The sequence below is a fragment of the Mus musculus genome, chromosome 8 (assembly GCF_000001635.26).
Source record: "Mus musculus strain C57BL/6J chromosome 8, GRCm38.p6 C57BL/6J".
NCBI classification, from domain to species: domain Eukaryota; kingdom Metazoa; phylum Chordata; class Mammalia; order Rodentia; family Muridae; genus Mus; species Mus musculus.
The window spans coordinates 95,053,227-95,078,675 of record NC_000074.6 but is presented as its reverse complement, the minus strand read 5'-3'; the positions used below and the strand labels follow the sequence as shown (position 1 = coordinate 95,078,675).

At 49.5% G+C, this 25,449-nt stretch overlaps 1 protein-coding gene across 4 annotated transcripts; it reads right to left on the bottom strand.

The window, feature by feature from the left end:
- Positions 1–534: 534 nt before the first annotated feature.
- On the bottom strand, positions 535–23,573 carry Drc7 (dynein regulatory complex subunit 7). 4 transcript variants are annotated; one of them, XR_003947312.1, is made up of 18 exons: positions 23,376–23,537; positions 22,462–22,675; positions 21,901–22,075; positions 20,156–20,281; positions 19,457–19,651; positions 16,805–16,963; positions 16,281–16,499; positions 10,496–10,627; positions 8,201–8,273; positions 7,307–7,435; positions 7,005–7,133; positions 5,714–5,934; positions 4,345–4,606; positions 3,573–3,683; positions 3,362–3,472; positions 2,232–2,426; positions 864–1,003; positions 535–780 (listed from the first exon to the last, which is right to left on the bottom strand). XR_003947312.1 is itself a non-coding variant. In NM_001042715.3 (18 exons), exons 2-18 carry the CDS (start codon positions 22,665–22,667, stop codon positions 687–689), a joined length of 2,631 nt encoding a protein of 876 aa, NP_001036180.2. In that variant the 5' UTR covers positions 22,668–22,675; positions 23,533–23,573; the 3' UTR covers positions 535–686. The 4 variants fall into 4 exon arrangements, 2 of the variants coding, with proteins under 2 accessions (NP_001036180.2, XP_006531195.1); XR_003947311.1 differs by having other exon boundaries at positions 3,573–3,823; positions 4,345–4,560; NM_001042715.3 differs by having other exon boundaries at positions 4,345–4,560; positions 23,533–23,573.
- Between the last annotated feature and the right edge of the window lie 1,876 nt (positions 23,574–25,449).

Genomic DNA, 25,449 nt, shown 5'->3' with positions numbered 1-25,449 from the left:
ATTACAGATGGTTGTGAGCCACCATGTGGTTGCTGGGAATTGAACTCAGGACCTCTGGATGAGCAGTCAGTGCCATCTCTCCAGTCCCTTTTATTTTTTGTTTATTTTTTTTTTTAAACAGAGCTTCATGTGACCCATGTAGTTGAAACAGATTCCTTATGTAGATGAGACAGATCTTAAACTCTGATCCTCCTGCTTAGATTACAGGCATGGGCTACTATACCCAGTTTTCTCTGCTTTTTAAGTCTTACTTCAGGAAACATGGATAGCCCCATTTCACAGGTGGTAAATGAAAGAGGAACTTGGATTCTGTCTCTTGTCCTCTAATATCAAGCCGCCTGGTCCTGGGGTGTGTTCCTTAGCTAAGCCGCTCTCACTTTAGGAGCTGCTCCACCATCAACACATTGAGCTCTCAGCAGATCTTGGCAGGTGACCATGGAACCATCTGGAGAGCCAACACTTGATAATCCAGAAGAGAAGATGACAGAAAAAGATTTAGGGTGGTGTAGATTGGAGCTTGTAAACACTGAAGTATAAATGGCAAACAGGAAATGCATTTATTTGAGGGAGGCTATGAGGGATAGGGAGGTAGTGTGGCAGCGAGGCTAGTATAGGATCATAGTGGTTGGGGAGAAGGGAGAGACTCCATTCTCTGGCAGGGTCTGCCGTAGTTCCAGGAGGGGCCATCAAACAAAGACTTTTACGAAGTCTATTAAGCGTGGGTCTTTGTAGAGCTTTTCCTCCAGCGCCAGGTACTTCAGTGGAGCCAGCTCTTTGTGCCTGAGCAGAGGGAGGGAGGAGAAGGTGAGGGATATCCAAGCTATCAGAGTGCTCCCAGGAGTCCTCCCGGCTCTGCCCCTTACCGATTGAGCCGCTGTTCCAAGATTCGGATGCGGAACATGGCCTGAGAACAGTAGCTCAGGTACAGGTTTTCATCCTCCGGCGTCAGGGTTACCTGGTTCTCCTGGTACCATTGCTGCTTCTTCTGCAGCTCCTGGGTCTCCTAGAAGCATACAGAGATGAACATGGGAATGTGCGAACTGATCTGCAGCCAGGCTGTAGTTCCATAGATGATCAGGCAGCCTCAAGAGGATAACACCCCAACCCGGACCCCCAAGGAAAGGGACACAGTTAGAGCATCCCAAAATATCTTGGGTGGAAACTGCTGGGGTCATGATTTAAAGGACAGCATGTGCATGAAATCAGAACAGGGCCAAAACAGTCAGCGAGAGCTAGGGATGTGGTTTAGTGCATGGCCCTGGGTTCCACTCCTAGCAGCTCATATATAAAATCAAAACAACTGGGTGGGATGTGCACACCTTTAATCCCAGCTCCCATTAGGCAGAGGCAGATGGATCTTTGTGAGTTTAAGGCCAGTCTGGTCTATACAGCAAGTTCCAGGTCAGTGAAGGCCAAAGAGTGAAACCCTGTCTCAAAAAATGAAGCAGGGGACTCCCTGCTCTCCAGAGGACTGGGGTTAGATTCTCAAAATGCACATGGAGGCTCAGAATCATCTGAAACTCCAGTCCCGGGGGATGCGATGACCTCTTCTAGCCTCTGAGGGCACTAGGCATGCATGTGGTGGGCATGCACACATACAGACAAAACACCCATACACACAAAATAGCTACATGAGCTAGACATGTTGCGGGCGTGCTCAGAGCCCCCAGCAGTTCGTCTCCGAAAACAAGGTGGGTCCCATTCCACCCAACTCTTCTCTGCACTCTGCAGACCAAGACACTGCGTGGGGACCACGTGGTACGCACCTCACCTGTCTCACGGAAACAGGCCAAGGACTAGGAGCTATTATAATGTACCATCCAACCGTCCATCCATTCACAAACCTACCCATCCACTCTTGTATCCCCCTGTCTGCCCATCTTAGTTACCCATCCATACCATCATCCATCCATCCATCCATCCAACCAACCAACCATCCACCCACACTCCACTTCTAATCCTCACTGCACATCCAACTGTACCTGCCCACCCCACCACCACCTGGTAACCCATCCATCCACTCATCCATTTACCCAGCTACCCACCATCCATCCATCCACTCATACAATAACAAAGGGGAAAGAAGAAACCAGGTATTTGGATGCCACAGACACACACTCATCCGCTCATCTGTCACTCTCGGATCCGTGAGGCACTGAGCAAAGACCTCAGGTCCCGTTTTCTCACTGAGGATGGTGAGGTCACCTCCCCTGCCTGGGCCCTGGCCACACCTTCTCAAAGCGAGCCTGGATGAGGTTAGCCTTGTCGATGAGCCGCTGCTTGAAGTCGCTGAGACACTCGTCCTTGAGACGCACCGCCTGCCAACGGGTTAGCTTCTCGCCTGGAGGGAGCTGGGCCAGGAATGGGGCCAGGTAGTCCAGCTGGGCCTCCACCTGCCGCAGGTGCTCCTCATGCAAGACGCGCTCCTGTGGGCCAGGGAACCAGCTGAAAGATCGGGATATGCAGGAGACCTCCGGAGCAGCTGAGTCCATTGTGCAATGGTAAAAGCCAGGCCCTAAATCCATGTCCCAGGATTATGAGACACGATTGCCTCCTTCTCCCTGTTTATTTCTTTCTAACATGTAATTCCTGTTTCTGACACGAATTCATCAATCAGTCTGAGCCTTAGTTTCCTCCTCTGAAAACAGACCAGCTCAGGTCTGGAAAGTCCAAAGCAGACACTTATAGTGAGTGGCAGTGGGTTAGCAAAGATTCTGAGCTCCCATTTTTCTCTTTTGCCCATAAGGCCGGCCTTACATGGGGCACACAGGAGCCAGAGAACATGAGGACAGGAGCTGTTGCCCTTTCCTATAGATCCAAGAACATTCCAAAGCCAAGCCTTGCCAGGCCAACTCCAAACTTCTTTAGAGATCTGCACTGCTTGATGAAGAGGATTTAGCCTCGAGCCTGGGAACCCAAACTGGTCCTCCCACTTGGCGAGAGTGGGTAAAGCCAAAGCCCTGCATTGCGTGGCTGAGTCTTGGTGTTCAACCTGTGCCTGAGTCAGTTGGCTGGATTCCCAGCTCAGGTCACAGCCTCAGTGAAAGCCCTGGTAGAGGTGGGCATGTAGTTCTCATTCTTTCTCTACACAAGGTAGAGACTTTTTCATTTGGTCACAGTCCTGGGTAAGTACACCCAGCCTGGATCTTAAGTGCTCTTTGGGATGGGGGTGGGAGGGTGACCCATCAACGAGCAGGTGATAGCCAACAGGAATACTCACCTGACATCACCAGCGACTTCATCATCCCTTGTGAAGGGTTGGCACATCCCCTCATCATCCCTTACACAGGGTTCTCACATCCTCCCTACCCTGGAGGCAGGGCTCCGGGGAGAGAGACCCAGGAAGAGCCGGGAGACTCACCATGGCCTCCCGATACTCTTTGCTCTTCTCGTTGCGCTTGGTGTCGTAGATGGAGATGGTCAGCGTGTGTGCCTCCTCCTCCTCTTCACGGAGCTTCAAAATCTCCAGCACCTTGATCAGACATCATGGAGGAGGTGCATCACGGCGGAGGCCCTCTCTCCCTGCCCCCCCCCGCCACCCCCCCCCCCCGAGGTCTGGGGTAGGACCTTACCTCCAGCTCCGACTCCCAGGCCTGATGTCGGGACAGCTTTTCTTCGTTCTTCAGCTGATTCATGGTCTCGTACTGGTAGAGGAGTTTCTTAGTGTGCTCCATCGGCTCTACCTGAGACCAGAACCACCACGGTGACAGGGAAGCTGCGCCAGGGCAGGTCTAGGGACCACTTGGTTTAAATCTACTCCCTTTTTTCTAGCTGTGTGGCCTCAAGCAAGGTGCTTAACCTCTCCAGACCCCAGGATCCTTCTCTACAAAAACATAATAACAAAGAGGGACCAAAGAAAGATGCAGGGGGATTACGGTTATGCTATTAGAAGAGGAAGGCGAGACCATCCTAGAGTCTAGGGCATAAGAAAGAATATCCTGTCACCTTCAGGATAGGTCCCTGGGATCTGGGGTCTAGGATCCCCAGAGGTGCAGGTAGGGACCATGAGGAAGGCTCTGGAACCCAACCCCAGGCCCAGGGTGAGGGATGTTCTGAAGTACACATGAATATTAGTCGTGTGCCCAACCCCCACTCTCTGGGCATTCCAGTTACATCTGATAGGGTTTTCATTTTGGTGGAAATGGGATGATTTTCAGAGCCGTTGCAAGGGAAAGGTCCTCAGATGAGAGCTTTGCATGTTACCAGGGACAGAGATGGGTTTCCCCAGGGTAGTTTTCATAGAAATTCCACTTAGGGTCTCTCAAGTTACCAGAAGATGCTTGCAGGCGCAGTTTTTAAAGTGTGTCCCCAACCTTTCTGTGTGCCGTGCAGTCACCGACCCACCTCGTAGCTGATGCACATTTCTGGTGTCATGATGATCTTGTTTCCCTTGCTGTCGACCTCCATGCGCCGCAGGAACTCTCGCTTGGATGCGGTGATGTAGTCGTCGCGGCAATGGTAGCGAAGCTGGATGCGCTCTTCCACTATCAGAAACAAACGCTCTGCCACGTCCTCATCCGCGGGCTTCTCTGGATTGCGGGAGAACCGCTCTGTGATTTTCTGTGTGGCCAGAACACGCAGAGGAGGGGGTTTTTCTGAGCATGCTCTGTGGGCAGGAGGGAAGGACTCTCATGACCCAGGAGTCCAGGGGTGCGCGCCCTTCCTGCTAGACAATGGATTCTATGACCCCCGTGGGTTTTCATGGTGTTGGACCTTTCTCCAATTCCCTCCACACGACTCTGCTTGTCTGCTTCTAGAGGCGGGGAGCTCTCCAGAAAGCCTGTCCCATTATCAGCTAACCCTTACTACAGAAAGGAGCATCTTTGGTGTGTGGCCAGGAAGTTCAATGGCCAAGAACTTTGTAGCATCTCAGAGGAAACAAAGCTCAGTTTGAGTCCAAGCAGCTGAAACCCTCACCCCAGATCTCAATATAATTTAAAACAAATTGTGTGTGAGCGCCTTGGTGTGCATACACGCATTTGTGTGGTAGCCAGAGATTGACATTGTCTTTCTTAATTGTTCTCCTGCTTGTTTTTTTGAGACAGGGTTTATGTCTCAAAACTTGGGCTCACTTGAACTCAAACCTCACTGGTTTGGCTTGACTGGCAGGCCAACAAACCCTATGTTTGCCTCCCTGGTGCTGGGATCACAGATGCGGGTCATAGTGCCAGGCTGTTTTTGTGAGTGCCGGGGATTAAATCCAGGTCTTCGTGCTTAGAAAGCAAACTCTTTACTGAGTGAGCTATGTCCTCGGCTCACTGAGCTAGGAGTTCATGTGGCTCAGCCTTGGACTCACTATGTAGATGAGGGTTGCCTTGAACTCTTTACTCTTCAGCTACCACCTCTCAACTGCTGGGATTAGTTGTCCAGCTATGAACAAGCCTACTAGTCCACAGTAATTTTGGAGAGAGGTTATTTGAGATATCTGTCCGTTTCATTAGTTTCCCATATTTCCAGATGTCTGGTTATTATGTGTGTATTTGTTCATTACAATGAGGAAGCCTTGCTTCTTTGTCTAGTGGCTGGGGACAAGGCTTGGTCCTAACAAGCCCAGGGGTCTGCATTTGTTAAAAGTGGTTGTTTCATATTTAGAACCCTGGCAAAAATCACAGGCATTAATGATCATCCCTGAGTCAGGGCTCCCCTGATCCTGCTGGCTCTCTATCTGCCAGCGAGGGTGGGCAGCCAGTCCCCAGCCCACGTGTACTCTCACCACCATGGGCCTTGGGTTCGACTCCACGCTGCTCTGGCTGAGCTTCTTGACTCTGGGTCCAAAATTGACGTGCCGATAGGCAAGGAAGTCGGAGCGCCCTTCATAGTACTCGGTCATTGTCATGGGCGTCTCCTCCCGCTTCACCAGGCCATCCACACGGATTTTTTTATAGAACTCCATGACGCGGTCCATCTCAGGTAGCATAGACTTGTATGAGTGCACTGAGGCACGGGGGGGTAGGGGGGGCGGCAGAAGGGGAGGGAGGAAGGGGCTGGGTGAGCATCAAGGGCTGCGGCAGCTGGCTCTGGAACCCAATCCCAGGCCCCCATGTTCCGAAGCACACGTGAGGATCCATTGTGTACCCAACCCCCACTTTCTGGGCACTACAGTTACACTTAATTGTTTTTGTTTTTATAAACAACACCATGATGAACAACTGTAGCATACATTTATTGTTCTTGCTCAGCCTCTGCTGAGAACATATTCTCAGCAGAGGAATTACCGGAAGAAGACGTGCTCCCATTTTAAGGCCATTAATGTTGCTGTTTAGAGATGGAGTGCACACGGGGCCTCAGGTGTGCTAAGCACGTGTTCTGTCACTGAGCTATATCTCCATATTGCTAACACATTTAGCTCAATTATTCTTAAGAGTGACTGGCTGGTATCAGTAAGGAACAACTTCCTGCCACTTTCAACCCCCAGCACACCCACCAGGTTAGGACCACTTGCCCACACATAGGTTGTGGCATGGTCCCTTCTTGGTTTAATCTTGAAAATTTCAACTCCCAAACGTGGTCGGTGTCCGTAGGCTCCAGACTTTTCTCTGCTGAAGTCTGGGGTACGATATGGACCTCAGGAGGCACGTTCTTTCTTTCCCCTCTTCCCGACCTCATGGACTCCTAGCCATAGAGCCATACAGTGGCCACTCTGCTCCTACGTTGCCTCTTTGGTGGTGCTAGTTGGCTTTATGGCCCAGCATTCTTAGACCCTTTACATGTGGCCCATATCATGTACCCTCTGGAGGAGATTCCGGCCTGATCCCAGGCACAGAACAGCATGTGGCCCTGGCTTTGACTTTCCTAGAGAGCCGATGGTCATGGTGTCTTCCCTTTCTGGGCTTCCTCAGCTGACCACACACCACCTTATCTTACAGAGTCAGAGGTAATGCCCATGCTTGCCACCCAAGGCCCTCCGTGATGCCTAGGGTCGGTTCTTCCCATCAGTGTCATCGTATGTAAACGCCCCTCCCCAACCACGGCCCTTGGTCTGCCCAGCCAGGGGATCCACACACCACACAGAGCTTGGGGATGGCCTGGCTTGAAGTAGTCCACGTGCAGGCCTGTGGTCTTGTTGATGTGCTTCAGCTCTAGCATATCCTCCCGGTTCTGGTACCACTCCTTTATCTCTAGAACCTTTGTGCCTGTGGGGACACAGAGATGGTTGCTGCAGGCAGACCAGCTCCTCTGGCCTCTGCCATACACACACACACACACACACACACACACACACACACACACTAGAACTGATTTACCCGGAGTCACCAAGCACGGCATCTCCTTGTTTTCCCCATTCCGTGCCCCCAAGGTGCCTTACACTGTTGGTCCTCGTAGGTGGTGAGGCGACACACCAGGCCGTTGTTGTTGAGGTATGGGGACCACTTCTCCAGCTGTGCCTTCTTGTACTGTATCACTTTCTTCCCACTGGGACAACGGGTCTCAAACTCTGTGGATGTAGAGGGAGCTGGGGTCTTTCCTTCCACCCCTTCCTGGATGCTTGTCCATTGTCTGTGTTGCCTATAAAGTGCCTCCAGGCCCAGAACCAGCTCCAAGGAGGAAGAAAATACCTGCCAGTGCTGGCTTCAACTCTTCCCAAGGTATTCTTGGGCGAGCCAGCATCCCAGGGCTACCTGAGAATCATATCTGTGATCCAGCCACTCCTTTCCCCTGCCAGGCCTTCACCACTGAGAATAATGTGCTAGAAAGACATCTGATCCTTCAAAACCCAGCCCCAATGACTACTACCTCTTAAGACCCATTTTGCCTCCATGCCTTATCTAGGATGTAATGGGTGCTCCTACCCCAGGGTTCATGACCACTTCTGTAGCACTTTGCCACCTGCTGGAACAGCCTATGCCCTTCTTCTGATCTAGGCATTTCCAGGTGGGCATATGTAGACATTGGGCAAAGGATAACCCAGCCTCTTGCCTTCTTTGCCTATTTTTTTCCTGTGGCCTGGCCCCATGGCACCATATACTCCATGTTCTGCCCATGGCCTCCTCTGAACAGGGGATCCGGGGAAAGGGAAGAAAGAGACCATGTCCCCGGACCTCGGTGCTCATAATGGTAACAGTCCAGTTGTGTGGCAGGTAGGGTCAGGCTCTGAGTACAGAGCTGGCAGGGTGTTGAGAGGGGCTGGGAAGAAGGGCCCAGGAAGCCTCTACGGCTCCTCTGCTGAGCTGTGGGCTGAGAACCAGTGAGTGACAGAGACCTTCTGGGGTGATCTCAATCTGGGAGACCCACGAAGACGGCATGTCAAAGCTCTTATCCTCCTCTTCTTTGCCCTGTGAGGAAAAGAGGTGGTTGCTGGCCAGGGCCTTGGAGCAGAGGCCATGGCACAGTTCTGTTCCCCTACCCCAGACCCAGACTTGCTAAGGGGGCTGTCAGTTTCCCCGGAAGAGCAAGAAGTCAGAAGATGACCCAGGTTAGGGGAGGAGAGGAGTAGGTTTGGGTGGACCCCTACTCCCTCTTTGCGTGGTCTAAGATGGTAGCACTGGTTCTCATGCCAAACCACCTGCAGCCATAATGGCTACTCAGAGAGGGGATCCTGAGTCAGAGGGAGTACAGTCTTTGACTGTACCTAGCACCAGGTAAGGAGGGCTGGGTAAGTTTTCCATCCACTCTTAAGCCTAGGTTTCCTTAGCTGTTTACTGGGCCTCTTGGGAGGACTAATAGATATTGTGAATAAGTCTTGGGCCCTGCATGGCTGTTCTTCCCTGGTCTGTGAAATAAGGCCTGGTCTAGACAAGTGATCCTCAGACCCAGCTCAAGATTTCCTGTGTATATACTTTTGCCAGAAACAATGCTCAGGCCTTGGGTGCTTGCTCATCTAATTGTGACTTCTTTTGAGATCACACAAGGTGATCGATGGGTTGGCGGCAAGCAATAGTAACTTTTTTGAGACAGCCCAGGAATCCCAGGTCTGGCCCTGCAGCTGAGGGCTGATTCTCAGGATCTATCATCTGTCCATGATGGAGGGACCAGGATTCCCATTCCAGGGATGTGACAGGGCTTCCAGAAGGAGCAGGCTCCTGAGTTGAAGGGTACATAGCCCACAGCCAGCAGGGACACCAGTGCTCAGAATCAAGGAGAAGGAGAACAGGGCCACTTCAGTCATTCTTGTTGTGTTGTTGTTGTTGTTGTTTGTTGTTTGTCGTTTGTTTTTCTTCTTGAGACAGGGTTTCTCTGTATAGTCCTGGCTGCCCTGGAACTCACTTTGTAGACCAGGCTGGCCTCGAACTCAGAAATCCACCTGCCACTGCCTCCCGAGTGCTGGGATTAAAGGCGTGAGCCACCACCGCCCAGCTGGCCTCAGTCATTCTTAGGCAGCCGTCAGAGCTGAATAATCACCCCCCTGAGAAGGCAGCCAGACTGTTGGGGTTTGGTTCCTAGCTCTCACTTATTGGGTGAGACACCTTTGGTGTCTCCTTTTGCTCTGCTGTGTATAAGCTGTCCTCAGCTACCCAGGAAGCGGGGATTTAAATGAGTGAACTCAGATTCTGCGGCAGGAGCAGAACCTGTCCCCGCAGTGTTGCCTGTTGATGTGGGCTTCCTCAACCTACCTCTAAAATCATATGCTAAAGTATACACACACACACACACACACACACACACACACACACACACCGCCCCAGTAACTATGAATCCTGTTGCATTTGGAAGTACGGACTTTATGGGTAAGGCAATGGAGTCTAAATTGGGTCTTCAGGTGGTTCTATTGCAATATGCTAAGTGTCCTTATGAGATAAAGGACACAGATTCAGAGAGAGAGAGTCAGATAAAGCTACAGTGCTCATGGCTACCAGCAAACCCAGAGGAATTTGGAAGAAACCAGCCCTGCCAGCAGCACCTTTGATCCTGAATTTCCAGCCTCTGGGAGTGTGGAACTTCCACTTTGTAGTACTCCCTTATGGCAATGCTAGGCGACTGATACACCTGTTATTGTTGCTATGGATACCAAACACAGTGACCCTCACCCTAGTTTTACACATAAAGGAGACATGGAAGATTCCTAAAGCAGGGGGAATTTGCCTCCTAGTCTCTCCTTTCTCCATGTAGGAAGTACCCCACCACCACCCCCACACACATACCCCTTGGTGAAAGATGACAGACAGAAGTCTGATGAGGGGATACCCCAGGCCAGTGACTAAGAAGGAGCTAGCAGAGTGGACCCTGAGGGCTCCCACTCCAAAGGTATGGTCCCTCTAAGGAACAGTTCAAGCCTTGATCAGGGCTCCAGATAGGAGAGCCTGAATTCAAGTACTGTCTGTCCCCTAACCTACTGAGAGGTTCTGGGATCTGGGATGGTCACTGGGTATGCTTAGGCCTCTATTTACCCATCTGTAAAATGAGAGCTCTACAAGACCCCTCTGCTTGGAAGAATGTAGGACTGATACATTTGGACTTCCCTCTCCCAGAATGCACATGTCTGCAGGGATGTCTGTCAGACTGCCTGGCACCGAATGGGGTGAAGGCCCTCGCCCCACCCCCATGCTAGCAGACTCACCAGGTCTTCCACATCATCATCATCATCATCCAGCCCTTCTTCATCCTCCTCAGTCAAGGACAGGTGAGGCTTATCGGTCCCCAAGAGCATGTACTCCCATCTTACAGGGTCTCCCAGGTCGAAGATCAAGTCCTGATGGAGGGGGAACCAGCTGAGTCCACCCCCTGGACCCCATGACTGTGCCTGCTCCTAAGGGGCAGTGGCTATTCCCCGAGGCCATCAGGGGCTGTGCAGAATGTCAGCTCCATCCAGTCTCTAAGAGTCCAGCCACATTCTTCATCTCATCAGGGAAACTGAGACCCCACTCCCATCCCATCATCCCATTTCCCAAGGAAGAAAGAAATCCTATAGCTTGTCTAGAGAAGACTCAGTGGTGCCCCCTGCTGGGAACAGTCTGTACATACATGATGACATTGTATGTCACTACGGAGCACTTCTGAGCAGGAAATGACTGGTTTAATGTGAGCCTCTTTGTTTTTTGCTTTTGTTTTTGTTTTCTCCCAGCCAGGGAGCCAGGAGCCAGGAGCCAGGAGCCAGGAGCCAGGAACCAGGAGCCGAGTGCTACAAGCATATTCACCCTGCCTGGCTCCCAAGGGGCCACTGCCATCCCTTGGGAGCCAGGCAGGGTTCTATCTAGTCAGGAACAGGGGACACTAGGTGTAACAACAGAGCACAGGACTCAACAGAACTCAGACCTGAGGCCTGAGTTCAATTCCAGTGGCTTTCTGCTTTTCCCTTCCACGAATGTGCCCAATGATGGAGATCTGCTCTGTGTCATCTGCTGTGTGTCCCTAGGCCAGGTACAGGGCCTGGCCACACAGCAGGTGCTTCATGGAGAGGTTGAGCACACAGCTTCTCTCCCGGAACTGCCACTTTGCTGTGCTAAATGACCCCACCAAATGAGTTAATCACATTATCCGGTCCCATCTCCCACATTTCTCTTCTGTCAATCTACATTTAAACATTTCTTCCTCCACAAGTACATCCACAAGAGCTGGGCATGGTGGGTGGACCTGTAATCCCGCACCATTGAGGAAGCTGAGGCAGGAGGATTGCTGAGTCCAAGGCCAACCTTGGCTGTAAAGGAAGATACGACTTCAGAAGCAAACATCAAGCCCATAGTAATTAAGAAGCTGTGCTGGGATGCAGCTCCAAGGTAGTGATAGAGGGCTGGGTGGGGCCCAGGTTCCATCCACTACTGGGGGAAAATTAAGAAGCAAAGATTCATGAAAAGAGAGAACTGAAAGGTGTTTATGGTCGGGGGGAGAGTTTCTCCAGGCAGGGGTCTGAAGCAGTTAAGAAGAGCTTCTGGGGGGGTGGGGATGTAGCTCAGTTGGTAGAATGCTTGCCTAGCATGCACAAGGCCCTGGGATCCGTCCTCAGATCCGCATAAACTAGGCACAGGAGCACGTGCCTGGAAAATCCCAACATCTGGGAGATGGAGGCAAGATCTGCAGTTCTGCAGTTCAAGGTCATCCTTCATTATATAGTGAGTTCAAGGCTAGCTTGGGCTGCCTGTGACTCCTTACAGAGGAGGAAGAGGAGGAGGAGGGAAGGAGGAAGGGGGAGGTTGAGGAAGGGGAGGAGGAAGGCAAGGAAGAGAAGGGGGAGGAGGAGGAGGAAGAGGAAGAGGAGAAGGAGAAGAGGAGGAGGAAGAGGAGGAGGAAGAGGAGGAGGAGGGGAGGGAGAGGAGGGGAGGAGGAGGAGGTGGGAAATCCAGGCTCTGCCCTGGGGCTTTGATGGACCACACCAAAGCACTAAAGATAACAGAAAGACTCAGGTAAGGTCATCCAGGACTGGTAGATCTTCCCTTTTCCCACGAGATCCTCACCCAACACCTCTACAGGAGATGAGATAGCCAATCATCTCTGAGTTTTTCATATGTGGGTTTTAGTAACATAGACACATGTACACATGGGAAATGGCAACATGCACTCACAAATGAAAAATGAGATTTCTCCCATGGTGTCTCGGTGGGCATAGGAACCACACCTAGGGCAGGCCTATGCCCAGCAGGAGACGACCAACACAAAATGAACTCAGTGATATTTTTGGAAGTTTTTTTTTTTTGTCTCATAATAATTTGTCTTTTGTTTGTCTGTCTGTCTGTTTTCTTGTTGTTGTTGTTGTTTTGGCTTTTTAACATTCTAGGTCTTTGCTTATAAATTATAGTTTCTGGTTTTCTGTTTTTATGGGATTTCTGCATGCATGTATGTGTGTGTGTGTATGTGTTTGTGTATGTTTCTTGTGCTTTTCCTTTCTGTTTTGTTTGCTTGCTTTGTCTTTTGCTGATTTTGTTTTTATAGAGAAAGGGTGTAGATTTGAGTGAGTGGGGAGGTAGGCAGGATATGAGAGGAATAAGGGAAATCTATAATCAGAATATATCGCATGAGAAATGTCTATTTACTTATTTTTGAAATGGGATCTTTCTATGTAGTCCTTGCTGTCCTGGAGCTTGCTATATAGATCAAGCTGGCTTTCAACTCACAGAGATCCTCCTGCCTTTGCCTCCTGAGTGTGGCCCAGCTTAAAAATCTATTTTCAATCAAAACTTTAAAAAACTTTCAAATTTGAGGAATATGTATCTAGAAAAATAATAGCTAGGAATTTGATTTATCAAAAAACATCATAAGAAGTGGCCTAAGCACCACAACCAAGAGGCTGAGACCGACAGAATGGACAAAGGCCCAACAACGCACACTAAACATAGAAAATACAAACAGAGATTTGTTTAAAAGGCAAAGGTAGCCTTGCTAACATAAACCAAAAGAAAGCTGAATAAACTATATTTATGTAATGCAAACAGATATCAGGATTAAAAATATTGAAGGAGGGAAGATGGGCATTTATAATACAAGGGGTCTGTTTATCATGAAGACGTGGCCATCTTAACTGTGTATTCACTACATTACATATTTCTAGAATATTTGAAGCCAACACCAATAGAAGAAACAAAGAAGTCCAACATTCTAATCCAGGGTGCAGATAATGTCAGGCAGGAGCTTTAGAATATAGAAAACCAGCAAAGAAGACCAGGGAAGAAGTGAGCACCATCAACAGGCTTGTGAAGATTGACATCCAACAGAACCTTCTAGTCAGCCTCAAAAAATAGTCATTTTAGTTAAATTCACAGAACATTTGAGAGGTAGCATAAGCTGGACCAACAACCAAGCTGTAAGAAGATAGTGGGGGTTACATGGTAAACATTCTCTAAAAACCATACAATTAAAAACTGAAATAAAAATAGACAGATCACTGGGAAACACATCTACATGTCTATAAACAGAACCTTTGTTTGTTTTTTGGGGTTTTGTTTTTTTGTTTTGTTTTGTTTTGTTTTGTTTTGTTTTGAGACAGGGTTTCTCTGTGTAGCCCTGGCTCTCCTGGCACTCCTTCTGTAGACCAGGGCTGGCCTCAAAAGATCTGCCTGCCAAGTGCTGGGGTTAAATGGGCATGCCACCACCATCTGGCTGAAACACCACATTTTAAAATGACTCATGGATCAGAGGATAAGTGAAAAGGAAAAGGAGAGAGAATTTTTGAACTGGGAAAAAGGGCGGGGGAGTCGCTGGAGTGAAATGAAGGTCCTTACTAGCAAAATAAAGCCAGCCAGGTTCATTTCTTAAGTTTTCACCTTAAGAAACTAATCAATAAAACAAACATTAGAAAATAATAAGGATCAGAACAGAAATAAATGAAACAAAGCTATATGAAAAAAAAAAATCAACAGAACCAAAAGCTAGTTTGTTGACAATTCCAACACTATTGAAAAGCCTCTAACCAACACTATTGAAAAGCCTCTAACCAAGCTCATTAGAGGAGAAATCACTACATTATCAGTGTCAAGATTGAGAGAGTCTTTAAAATAGTAAAAGAAAAATAAGGAGCTATTAACATTTTATAGCAATAATTTGAAAATTTAAACGAAAGGGACCAAATTTTCAAAAAAAAAAAAGAAAGAAAGAAAGAAAGAAAAGGAAAAAAAAAAAGAAAAGAAAAAAAAAAAGAAAAGAAAAAGAAAAAAAAAAAGAAAAAGAAAGTACCAGAAATTACTCAAGAATAAATGTCCTGAGTTGGGTGTATAAGTCTCAATGGCAGAGCATTTGCCTGGAATACTCAAGGTTTGGGGTTTGTCTCCAGCACTGCCAGATAAACACGTTATCCAAACTGAATGTGTCATTTAAAACATCCTACAAAGAGAACTTGGGTTGGGGGTGGGGGTGGGGGTGGGGAAGAGAACTCTAGACCCAGATGACGTCTAAAGAAGAAACAACACTGATTTTATAGAAAGTCACCCACAAAAGGATTAAAACTGACCTCCCAGAGAGAACAGCCCTGGAGTCTTTCTAATTCTTAGAGTTAATAGACAGATTTTAGACTTTCTGAATATGAGGACCGTCTTCAAAAGGCCAGTTGTAGTTTTGAAACAACGTAACATCACCTTCTGCCCACAGAATGGCAAAAACAAGCGGCCTCGCTATGCACACCTGGAATCTCAGCGTTCCCGAGGCTAAGGCACAAGGCATGGCTCCGGGGCAACCTGGTCTGGAGTGAGACCTCATCTCAGACTCCCCCAAGCAAACACTGAGTGTAAGGAGCAGGAGGCTGTCCAGACTCTCACAGAGTGCTGCTTTGAATCGGTCACTTTTGCAAAATGAGAAGAATCTACTGAGATGATAGGTGACTCTCCCAAGTCTTAATCCATCAGAGGCAGGTATGTATGTGTTCCCTGAAATGCAGGGAGGGAAGTGCTCGCTGAAGCACTATCCAAATAATCCCGTGCTGGAAATGGCCTAAACATGCCACTCTAAAACAGCAAAATGGGTTCTGGTTTGCTTCAAGAACAGGGAATTAATGAACAGTAAACACGAGCAACGCATTGCCCGGCAGGAAATGGACAAATCTCTCAAACATCTCCACGACTTGACAAACCCAACACAGAAGAGTACGTGCACCGTACGACTCTGCCGACCAAGTGTGTTAAACAAAATGATGGACCCTTAAGAAGTCAGCACTGGCTCCACCCCCATAGGCCATGCCACCTGCCCCTACCCCCGCCCTTCAGTGACGTCTCCCTGTGGACGTATGCATCCTTTCTCAAGTGAAGAGTGTCTGTATAAAGGAATTTTTCCTTGTTTTTGTAGTATTAACCTGTACCTGATAAGCACCTGCTAGACCACAGAGCTTGTGGGTGGAGGGGTTATTGGATGGGAGTGGGCAGGTGCTGGTATGTAGGGGAGTTCATTATCACAAACCAATCTAACAAGATGCGCCCTTACAATTGTGCACCTTTTCGAGAGAGAGAGAGAGAGAGAGAGAGAGTGTGTGTGTGTGTGTGTGTGTGTGTGTGTGTGTGTGTGTGAATATGCAGCTCATAGGACAACTTTCAGGAATCAGTTCTCTCCTTCCACCATGCGGACCCTAGTATCTAACGCAGGTCATTAGGGTCGGTGGCAAGCACTTTACACAAGAGGATTCCTGAGGGATGGGCCGTATTCTTTCTTATTCTGGGTACAGGAAGCAGGGCCTTCGGTGGACAGTGTGCTTAGCCCTTTAGATGGACAACCTGCACCCAGAGTTCATTTGCATAAACCAATAAGCATATGGGTTAAAAAGAATGCACATAGCAAACTGGTGAAGTTCATCTTGCCAGAATGGCCCTTGATAGCTGTGGGTGTGGAGTCTGGGACTTCCACCAGACCCTGCTATCAGAGGGTAGGTGGCCAGGCTCCCCACAACCCCCCATCCCCGGTCTTTACCCACCCCTCTCCCGACTCCGGCACACCTTGCAGCAGTTCCAGCAATCCTGCATGTTGATCCAGTAGTTCTTGTGGTTCCAGAGGCTCTCAATGCCCAGGAAGTGCTCATCCTTGGTACTGTAGCTGCGTGCAGTCAGAGGGTCGATGAAGAAGCTCTCAGGCACCTCTCGCTTTCCTGCCAGCACCAGGACCCAGGAGTGTACCCGCAGGCCATGCAGGGGGTCGGGCTTCGCTTTCTCTGCCTCCTGCACAGGGAAGGTGGGTGACCACCAGCTAAGGGGAACTCTCTTTCCAACATTCCTCCTTAGAATTCCAGGTTTCAACCACTAAAATGGTGGCAGTGGCGGGGGTGGGGTGGGGGGTGGGGCAGGTGACCAGATCTGTGGCTCACTCTTTGGGGCACCCTAGGTGAGATTTCATCCAAAGAAAGGCAATACATTCTATGGGTAAGGAGCGCTTTAGTGAATCTTAAGGGAAGGCCTTATGGCCCTGGTATGTTATCCACTGGGCCCACCGGGTCATGTCAGAGTGCAGTGTCGTGGAGGCCCACCAGGATGCGATCTTCCTCTTCCTTAAGTCGCCTTTGTTCTAGATCCTTGATCTCCTGTATTCTCTTCTCCTCTTGCTCCTGCTCAAACTTGCTGGTCAGGTCCCGGGGCGGCTTGATGGAGTATTTCTTAGGCACCGTCTTCTCTTTCTTCTTGACTATCTGTCACCCAAGAAGAGTGGAAAGTCGCCCACTGCACCCTTTACAGGCTTAATGGGATCGGGGCCTAGCCCTGACAGAAGAGGGAGCTGCCGCCCCAGCTCCAGGACCTGAAGGGAGGAGTGGGAGTCGAGGTGGAGGATCCTCTTTATGGATCAAGACTAGCTGCATGGCAGAGAATACTAAAGACCTCCCCACCAGCCTGGCACAAGAACATTACACACACACACACACACACACACACACACACACACACACACACACACACACACACAAGGGCTCGCACTGGCGCTCAACCCAGCTGATCTGGATCCCAGATAGAGGGTGGGGCAGATAGTCTGGACTAAGAGTTTTCAGGGGTTATCCTTGGGAGAGTTCATACACAGATTCCAAGTTCAAGTTTTCTGAACCAGGAAAGAAAAGTGAACGTGTGTGTTTCTACATGAATGTGTGTGCACATGTGTATATAATTAAGTACAAAATGATGATATGTGTTCCCAGGAAAGAACTCTACAGGAGCTGCTGAGGTGGGCTTATGACTGTGAAAGAAATATAATCTCCAGTCTTGGGGATCGAACCCAGGCTTCCATCCCTGGGTCTCCATCCTCCAAACTATGTTATCACATTTTCTTCTTGAGCATGCCATTTTATCTTTCTGTATACTAAGAGTGATAACACCAACTACCCAGGATGCCATGAATAGCCACTGAGCCGACCCAAGCCCATATTAAACCTGTTTGTCATCCAGACAGCTCTCTACCTTCGTTACTTATTGACATACATTTGATTCTTTGCATTGCCTCAGAAACAAGAAGACCAGGAGGTGTGAGCTCAGAGGCCATGGAATGAAAAAAAAAATGTAAGAGAGCATTTGCCCATCAAGTATGTGATGTTTTATTGAAAATTTGCCCCAAAGGCTTATAGGTAGTGGCACTATTTGGTTTGGCCTTGTTGGAGTAGGTGTGGTCTTATTGGAAGAGGTGTGTCACTAGGGGGTGGGCTTTGAGGTTTCACACGCTCAAGCCAGGCCTGGTATCTCTCTCTCTCTCTTCCTGCTGCCTGTGGATTGGGATCTAGAACTCTCAGCACCATGTCTGCCTGTATGCCATCCTGATGATAATGGACTAAACCTCTGAAACTGTAAGCCAGCCCCAATGAAATGTTTTCCTTATTAAAAGTTGCCATGGTCCCATTAATCCCAGCACTTGGAAGGCAGAGTCAGGGGGATTCCTGTGGTTGAGGCTGGCCTGGTCTACAAAGCAAGTCCAAGGACAGCCAGGACCGTTACACAGAGAAACCCTGTCTTGAAAAACCAGGAGAAAGAGCAAGAGAAGGGGGGAGCAGCCCCTGGAGAGTTCTTTTCTTGACCTGCTGCTCAGTGCTTCAGATCTCCGGGTCTCCATCCTCCAGCTGCAGAGGGGCCTGACCCTTGTCACTGAGCCTTGGAATCCACTGAGGATGTAGAGAGCTCTTCCTGTGCACTCTGCATGGTGTTTTTTCAAGTGTAAAGAGATTTGGGGTTTTTGTTTTGTTTTGTTTTGTTTTGTTTTGTTTTGTTTTCGTTGTTGTTGTCTGTGTGATTCTGGCATGAAATATATACATATGTATATGTTCATATGTGGGTAATGTTCATTTCCCACGACCATAACCACACTTCATATTTTTAAATTTGATAACTGCTTCTTCTGTTGGCAGAAACTCTGGTGCTTATCACTTCCTTAGAGAGCAGCCAGGAAACTCAAGCATCACTCACTGGGGTCAGTGCTAAGTATTCCCCTCTAAACGGGCTGGGGATATAGCTCAGAGCAGATGCTTTGCCCAGCACGGGTAAGGTTCTGTGTTCCATCTTAAAACAATAACAGGTATGTGTGTGTGTGTGTGTGTGTGTGTGTCTGTCTGTCTGTCTTGTCTGTATCTTTCTTGCCTATGTCTGTCTTGTCTGTCTGTCTTGTCTGTCTGTGTCTGCCCGTCTGTCTGTCTGAGTGGGAGGAGGACTGAGAATCAAGCACTTACTTGGCCATTGTTTCCCACCATTAACAGGACAGGACAGGCTTTTATCAGATGCAAGGGGAAGTGGGTAAGCTAGTGATGACTGTTTATACGGCAGAAGCCATTTGAGTTATGAGACTTTCCCCATGGGAGCACAATGTCTTAAACTGAGCTAAGACAGGCAAGAGGGACCACAGTTTGGAGGACTGGGCTGTGGGTGGTGCTGAGGACAGAGAAATCACCAAAGGTTTGCAATAGGGAGTCTGGAGCAACAGCGGATGCACGGTGATGGGGCAGGAACCCATAAGTATAAGGACAGCCTGCATGGGGACCTGCTTCTCTGAGGATGGCTAGGGCAGACACTCAGTCCTCACTTCTCTAAGGTGGCCAGGGCAGAGACCCAGTTCTTGCTTTCTCTAAGGATAGTCAGAGCAGTGCCCTGATCTCCTAAGATGGATGGGCAGTCCCAGGACTGTGCATTCTTTGGGCTGCCAACATTGGGCATACCTCTTTGGCCTTCACAGTGAGCGGACACACTTCCCTTGTCAGGTCCATGAGGCACAGGTCCAGTGAGCCATAGCCATTGACGCAGTAGGCATCATAGCCGGAGCCAATCAACATGGAGCAGAGCAGGGTGCTGAAGTCAAAGCAGTTTCCCTTCTGGCACTTGAGCACGGTGGTCGAGGAATATAAGTGCGTGGGCTGAACACAGCACACCTGTCAGCTCCATAGATCCCCTTGCCACCCACCATCAGTCGCCTCCCACTTGTAGGGGCAGGGCCCCTGTTGCATCCAGAGCCTCTTGAGGATGTGCCACAAACAGACCCACATAACCTGTATGTGTCTGCTGTTTTAAGGAACTGGTGGGCTCGCCTCATCCTCTATCAACGACTGCTTATTTACCACTCTTTCCTGTCTCCACCCCATTCTCAGTGAAAAGCAGACTAAACCTTTTAGAAGCCCAAAGATGGGGTTGAAAGCTATAGACAGCTTGGTATCCTCCAGCTCTTTGCTGTCCCTCCTGAAACTGAGGCAGAATCCAGCAGGGGAGAGACCAGGCTTGCTATGTACCCTTGGGTCAGTGGTTGTCCTCTCTCGTTTTCCCCTACGGGTGTCGCAAAAGGCTGGAGCCTGGCTGACCTTCTAGCACCCAGGCTCACCTTAAGCCCCTGGGCTTGCTCTATGTAATCAGCGAATAGCACTTACCGGCTTGAGGGGATCAACCAGTGGGACCATGGTGAGGAAGTCAGATACAAACTGGGCGCAGCTGTCCCAGTTGTAGAGTTCAGGGTAGGGCATCAGTGTGGGCCTCAGGGTGGTGCTCACGAACTTCTGCAAGTGAGAGAGCTTGCCAGGGACCCCATATAGCAGGGACCTGTGAGGGTTCATGCCTGGCTGGTCCAACCTCCTTTCTTGAATTCTCAGGGGGACCCTGGAGAGACCTGGTTCACAGGGCCTCAGGGTGTTGGAGCAGTCTCTTGCTGGGAAGGACTGGCATTGGCCCGTGGAGGAGGCAATGGCAGAGAGGCACCCATTCACATCACTCCGCGGGAATAATACTAGCTTGTTCTGCATCTGGGCTGGAAGGACAGGGGAAAAGCCCCTTCCTTTCGAGCCCAGAAGGCCAAGTATGATGGCTATTCCTGGTTGTCGACTTGACTATATTTGGAATGAACTACAATCCAGAAATGTGATCCAGATCTTGAGGCATAGAGACCACTGAAAGCTGAGACCCAGGCAGGGTAGTATATGCCTTTAATCCCAGAAGACAGGCAAGCAGATCTCTGAGTTCAAGGCCAGCCTGGGACAAAACAAGTTCCAAGTCCAGGTGTGGTAGTACACACCTTTAATCTGGGCCACAGCTGGAGGCCTACATTAGGACAATGGAAGAGTTCTTTCTTCTTAGCCTGCTTGCACTTACTTGCCAGCTCCTCTGTTGGAACCTACTTCTTCAGGACTCCAGCTTATACAGAAGACTGGCGGAAACACCCAGCCTCATGGGACTGAGCAACTACTAGATTCTTTGACTGCCCATTCACAGCTGCCCATTGTTGAGTTAGTTAGACTGCAGTCTATAAGTCATTCCAATAAATTTCCTTACGATATGAGATATTCCATAAGTTCTGTGACTCTAGAGAACCCTGACTGAGACACTAAGTGAATTGTCTAAGCTCACTCAATAAGAAAGGGCTAAAGGACACAGATCTCCAACCAGGACAAGGTCTTTTCAGAGACCTACAGAGGTTCTGGACAGAGGTAACTAGTGACCAGGGTGGTCTCCAGTAGCAGGTACTGACCCCTCAAGGGAAGAGCAAAGCAATAGGAAAAAGATGAGCAGAGCAGGCCTACCCTCCACATGGCCCCAGGTAGCTCCCTGAGCCTCAGTTTTCCCCATCTGTGGCTACCCTATACATAGGCACAGTCTCCTAGAATATGTTAGTAATCAACACGGAGAGCAACCTCTAGTTCAAGATCATCCTGGGCTACATAGTAGCCACTTTAACTCAAGACTAAAAAGGCTGGAGATGCAGCTCAATGGCAGGGCACTAGCCTAAACTATGTGTCAGGCCCTTGTAATCAACACTGAAAGCCACAGCTAGTTCAAGGGCATCCTGGGCTACATAGTAACACCTCACCTTAACTCAAGACTGAAAAGGCTGGAGATACAGTGCAGTGGCAGGGTGCTAGGCTACTATGTGTCAGGCCCTGGGCTCATCTACAGCTTCCAATCAGAGCTTCAGATCTCAGGCCTGCAACCCCCCCCCCCCCACCCACCCAGGAGTCTGTATGTCTCTCCAGCCCCTGACAGGCCAGAGCTGATTCACAGGGACTTCTACAGGACAGCTGGGATTTGACCCAGAGACCACCACGTAGAACTGGGTATGCCTCACCCCATTCCCCACCCTCACCCCGCTCCTGCTCAGGCCCTGCCCTCCAAGCCCCAGGCTTACAGGCACATTGCACTCATTTAACGGGTGCAAGAAGAGAGGCACGCGGTCTGGACACAGGTGGCTGTACTGGCGGGAGAAGTTGTCTGCCACCAGCAGCAGGTGCTCCTCCTTCAATGAGTTGGTGGTATAGGAAGGAGGCAGCTTGGTGACATCAACAGGGGCCTGGCTTATGACCCTGTGTCCAAGGAAAGATAACAATAATCTAAGAGAGGCCATGCTTGGCACACCCAGAAATCCCCTAAAATGCCTGAGCTGTCTTTGCCTTATCTTCATTTGATTTTCACAACTCCATGGAGACTGCCACTACTTATATTTTCACTCTTACACAGACAAAGTAATGGAGGCTGCAAAAGGTTGACGGCCTTCCCCCCACCCCCGTACCCCTCATCCCCACACACCCCAGTCACACAACTGGGGCAAGGTGAGCAGTCTGGGAGTAGAACCTCAAACTGAATCACATCCCTCTATGACCCCCGCTCCCAGCCCAGATGCTACCAATCCTGCCTTGGTCCTTTCTGACCGCCAGCGCTGGGCTGGGAAAGCCCCAGTCCGGACACTCACGAGTGATCAGCTTGGGTAGGGATCTCGATGGCCATCAGCTTCCCCTCCAGGTCTCGAAGCTCATCCTGGCTCAGGATGGTCCCCTCTCTGCTCACTTCGGCGGACTTTGTCACCCTCTCCAGCTTCTCAGTCCGTTCGGCCCTCTCGGCTGCTTCTTCACGCTCAGCCTCCTCCTCCTCCTCCACTTTCTCTCTCAGGACCTCCATCCTGACAGCTAGAGATGAGGAAAAAGCAAAGACGCTCAAAATGGCCGTTGTCCGACAGGAAGAAGTCACCGAGACCACTCGTACATGCTGAGTGGTCCCAGGTACATTCCTCATGGAGGAGGAGCAACATCCCTTGGAAGCATCCCTTCCACCAGCCAGGAACAGACCTCCAACCTAGCAGCATGGTCTGGTTTTTAAAGCCCTTTGCTGCCTCTTAGGTACAGGGAGATAACCAAGAAGTGGGTTATATTTTTATTAATAAAGTTATACTTTTATTTCACAGCTCACTAGAAACCTATTGTGTGGTAAACACAAAAATGATATCCCTCATCCTTAACAGACTGATGTAGTTAGTCCTATGAGTCCCATTCTACAGGTGAGAAGAGCAAGGACTAGAGAGCCTAAGAGAATCATCGGAGTTACATACAGCAGAGAGCAGATCTTTGACTGGAACCCATGGATTTCTGCCTTTGAAACCCATGTAAGAGGGGAGCTATGGAAGGGAAAGGGGTGGGAGATGGGGGGTGGGGAGCAAGGAAAGAAACATGACAGAAAGATCAAGGTGTCAGGGGGCAGGCCAGCTCTAGCTGGGGCTCAAGGTCACAAATTAGGCCATCAAAGTGGGTCTGGGTCCAGACCTGCAACATTAACACCCCCCCCCCCATACAGGCTACCTCCTCAGCTACTGAGGGACCCATAGTGTCCTACCAGAGCCTCTTCCCAGCAGCCTTCTCCTCTCCACAAAACAGCCCTTCCCGACAGGTCAGGGCTAGGAGACCCCAGGAAGGAATACTTTGCTTCTCTGGGCCCTCCCTCCCTATCTCAAGCAGGTCCAGCCATGCCCAGTTTCCAGTTCCCTCCTTACCCTCCAAGAACAGCCTTACTGTTACTTGTCTCTATGGTAACAGCGGAGGGCAGGCCCTGGGAGAGGAGGCTTCTGGGAAATGTAGTTTCTTGTGATTGCTTAGGTTCCAGTTTTCCTCCTCCTCCACCACCACCACCACCACCACCACCATAGTGTGCTGGATGGTAGAGTAAGAGAATACAAGAGATGGTCACCAAGCTTTTAGCAATTATTGTGAACCAGTTGTCAAATGCAGCATTATTAAATGATTAAAAACCTCCAGAGAATTATTGCTCCCGATACATGAGCGAGGCAACATATAAAAGTGTTTATTGGGACTTAAGGTTCCAGAGGGTTAGAATCCATGATCATCATGTCAGCAAGCATGGCAGCAGACTGGCTGGTATGGTGCCGGAGCATAAGCTGAAAATTTACATCCCAATCTACAGGCACCAGGTCGGGGGTTGTGGGTGTAGCTAACTGAGAACGTATGAACTTTGGAAAGCGCAAAGCCCAGCCCCAGTGACACACCTCTTCCAGTGAAGCCACGCCTCCTCCAGAGAAACCACTCCTCCCACTCCTTCTAATCAGTTCCACCAATGGGGGACCACCAAACATTCGAATATATGAGCCTATGGGAGTCATGTCCTTCAAACCACTGCATGAAGTACTTACAATAAAAACAAAAGCAGTAGATGCTGAAAGCCCATCACTTCCCAGCTATCTGGCTACTTCCTGAAGTGGAAACTTAAGGGTTCTTTGGGAAGTCAGTTGTGTTGGATGGTGTTTTGCTGGGGCAAACAGGTGAAAGAAAGTTTAGCTGACACAGGAGAAAGGATATTCTGCTAAAGCAAGCCCATGAAAGGACTCGCGATGAAGGATTCTTCACTAGTGACATGCATGTATTGGTCCACCTTACATTGTGTAGTTGAGCTGCATTTGTTAGGACTCTATAGAGAGAAACGCACCAAAAAACCCTTCTGGTGGTGTGCTTCTTGACGCTTCCTCCGTCTCGGGCTGATTGGCAGAGTGAAATCAGCTGAGTCGCACTCACGTGCTGAGGCAAGATCAGTGAAGGACATGTGATGTTTGGAGGGAGTATAAATAGGACCTAACAGACTGTGATGAAGGCAGAGCTTGGCTTTCTTATAGAGCTGGCTGTGCAATGCTTGTTGGTCTCACATCTTTGCTGATCCTTACTTTGCTGAGAGAGGCACAACTGAGAAATTTTCCTGGTGTTCCTGCTGGTCCTGGTCCCTCCTGCTGACTTGTGCCGAGGCTGAGGCCTGGCACCAATGCTGCTAACCCAACTCTTTGGAACTGGACAGCTGATATTTCCATGGAGTGTTTTTGAGTGGACTGTGCTGCTGCTGCTGCTGCTGCTGCTGCTGCTGCTGCCCTGTGAGCTGAAGTGCCAATTTCCAGACAACACAGACAGGAGTTGCTCCATTTCTAGACAGGTCCGCTTCCCCTGTAGCCTTTCTTTTCCACTACCTCTGGTGGGTGGTGGGCTAAAAGGGACGCGTTTAAGAACCATCATCAAAAATAGGTTTTGAAAAAAAAATCAAAGTTACAACTTTCTGTGCAGTTGAGGTAATTTCATGTTGAACAGTGCCACATGGTTGCCATGGGAATGCAGCTACTTTGCTCTTCCCTGCTGCATCCAGGGATGTCAGAGCAATAGTGTAAATCTGACTGCAAGTTAGTTACACCATAGGATTCCGCAAAGGCTCCTCTTAGGAAGCAAATGGCTAAACACTGTCAAGCTACCTCTGCCCTGCCACTGGGGAGGTACCCTTCACCAAGCCAACGCAGGAACTAGAGTGGCAGGCTGCCTGAGTGTGTGTGTGCTTTAAGCTAACCTGGGCCTCTTAATGTAGAAGGAATTCATGATATAGAAGGTGTCCTGGTGGTTGCAGAAGCTGAGATTTTATATTA